This window comes from Tupaia chinensis, unplaced genomic scaffold, assembly GCF_000334495.1.
Source record: "Tupaia chinensis unplaced genomic scaffold, TupChi_1.0 Scaffold145741_1, whole genome shotgun sequence".
In the NCBI taxonomy this organism is placed as follows: domain Eukaryota; kingdom Metazoa; phylum Chordata; class Mammalia; order Scandentia; family Tupaiidae; genus Tupaia; species Tupaia belangeri.
Genome location: NW_006205599.1, coordinates 1011831 through 1014194, shown reverse-complemented (window position 1 = coordinate 1014194; position 2364 = coordinate 1011831). Strand labels below are relative to the sequence as shown.

Sequence of the window (2364 nt, the reverse complement as noted above, 5' to 3'; positions counted from 1 at the left end):
GGCGCCCCCGGGGCCCGGGGGGACCCGATTGCTGCCGCCTCCGGCATGGATCAGTGCGTGACGGTGGAGCGCGAGCTGGAGAAGGTGCTGCACAAGTTCTCGGGCTACGGGCAGCTGTGCGAGCGCGGCCTGGAGGAGCTCATCGACTACACGGGCGGCCTCAAGCACGAGATCCTGCAGAGCCACGGTAGGGCAGGCCCACCGCCGGGCCCCGGCCCCGGCCCCGCGCGGGACCCCCTCACCCACCCTACGCCTCAGGCCCGCCTCTCTCCCCCGAGGCACTGAGACCTCCGGCCGCGGTGACTTTCCTCCACAGCTCGGCCGATTTACGTCGGACCTGCAGCCACCTCGCTGTACATTCAGAATGAGCGCGAGACCCCGGAGCCGGGCCAGACGTGGGTGGGGGCCCTCCCGCGCCTGCAAACTACACCCCCCCCCTCGTAGGCGCCCCTTGGCCCTCCCGGCCCGGGGGTCTCACGTGGTCCTGCCGGCGGGAGGGGCGCGAATTGCATTGGACCCAAGGGTCGGAGTGATGGAGAGGGTCAGTGCAGGAACCCCTTCTCCTCCCTCGCCCCAGATCCTTGACCGGGGGACTTGCTTTCCTGTAATGAGAAAGTCGAGTGTTCTCCGAGCAGCTGCTCCTGCAACTTCGTGACCTGACTGCTGTGTGTTAGCTCGTCTGAACTCCTCAGCACTGACACAATTCCTGGGGAACCGGCTGAGTCAAACTCTTCGGCCCTCCTGGGCTCCTCTGGCCAGGAAGACAAGGCGACGTTTCCTGAAGCAAATCGTGGCACGGGTTGTTAATTACTTGCCTTACCTGGTCAAGTTTGTACTTGTGTTCCTTTCCGAAAACAGGTTTTTTAAGGAAGGTGTCTTACGTAGATCGTTCCATTATCGCCCCAGGCCCTGGGAGGGATGCTTTGCCAAAGGTCACTTGTGGAAGCTGGCTGGGAAGGGGTTTTATTGTCGCCTTTTAAAAAAATCACTGAAGATCTGGTGTCCTGACAGTTTAGTAGTCACAAGGATGATTCCTTCCGATCCAGAAGTAAAGGACTTTATTTAATGAGTTTACTTAAGAGTTGGAGGTGGGAACTTCTCATTTTGTGGGCTGAACAGAAATTGATGTAAAGGAAAGTTTGATAGATGGGAGGAGGGCAGCTCTTGGTAGCAGGTGAGGTGAACTAGTGACACTGGCCAAGGTGCTCTCCTCCATTCTGTGCCTCCCTTTCAGATGAGTTTCAGTTGAGGGTGGTGCTAGTCCCTGGTCAGCACGTTCTGCGACATCATCTCATTCTGGACAAATCAGTCACTTTGAACTCGGGGGAAGAATCAAACTTGTCAGTCACAGAGGTTGAAATATGGAACACCCTTATTAACCATAAGTGGAAGTTGAGATATTAACATGCAAAAACAACCTGACCTCGGTGACTACTGTGAAGAGAAATTTGATGGACTTGATTGTGGTAATATAGTTGGTAGAAATGGGGAGGTGGAGGCAGAGTGAGTTGGGAACCCTGGGAAGGCACTGGTGAATCTGGTACTGGGCATTTGAGATGAAGTTTAATGAATAATGTTGACTGGTGGCTGGAGAAGCATAGATCTAAGACCATTTTGTGATGTAACTGATAAGGGACAGTGGAGGGGATCTCTTAAGATGTAAGGAGGAGATTGTGGGGTCTAACCACAACCTTGAACTCCCCTTGGAGAGAGGGCCAGGGTGGAGCCAGCAGAACCGGAAAAGGACAGGGGTTTACAAAAAGAGAGTTGATCAGCTGTTATTGGGCTATTTGGAGTCAGTGACCTTCTGTGCTTGCAATTTCATAGAGTTAAGACAAGCCAAATTACTCAAGGTTAAGAAAAATACGATGCAAACTGAGTTGTGAGGAAACGAGGCTGCTCCAGGACATTGGTGGGAGGTATCCGCATCACCACTAGAGAGGAAATCTTTGTCTCCTTAAAGTTCAAAAGAGAATGAATGAAGGACCTACACTTTGGAGGGATAAAGAGAACATTTCTCTGTTAAGGACCAGGCCAGACATTGAGTTGTTGGATAGGCAGAGTTGGAGAGAGAGAAGATGGAAAGTGAAATGGTTTCCATCAGACAGAGAATACTAACTGAAGGGGTATGAGATTGTGAGCTTTGTTTGGGGAAATCTTAGGGCCAATTCCAGATGGATAAAATGATTGTGAGGAATTGCTGAAGAAGGAATTTGTTTTAGACTTGTTATCAGGGAACTTTTCTATTAACTTGCAGTCTGAGGACTATTAGCCATATAGTTTGTGCTGTGCTGTTGAAAGTCTCATCTTGTTAAATTGAGTGCATTTTTGTTTTTTAATAAATTATTTAATATAATTTTTTTT

The 2364-nt window shown here is 50.8% G+C and overlaps 1 protein-coding gene across 1 annotated transcript in view; it reads left to right on the top strand.

Moving 5' to 3' along the window:
- Positions 1 to 33: 33 nt before the first annotated feature.
- The window catches only part of RMND5A (required for meiotic nuclear division 5 homolog A), a gene marked incomplete at its 5' end in the record, with an annotated part of 73238 nt that continues 70907 nt past the window's right edge, over positions 34 to 2364 (top strand). The window contains 1 exon segment of the mRNA XM_006172360.2: positions 34 to 187. Within this exon segment, the coding sequence (XP_006172422.1) occupies positions 46 to 187 (142 nt within the window).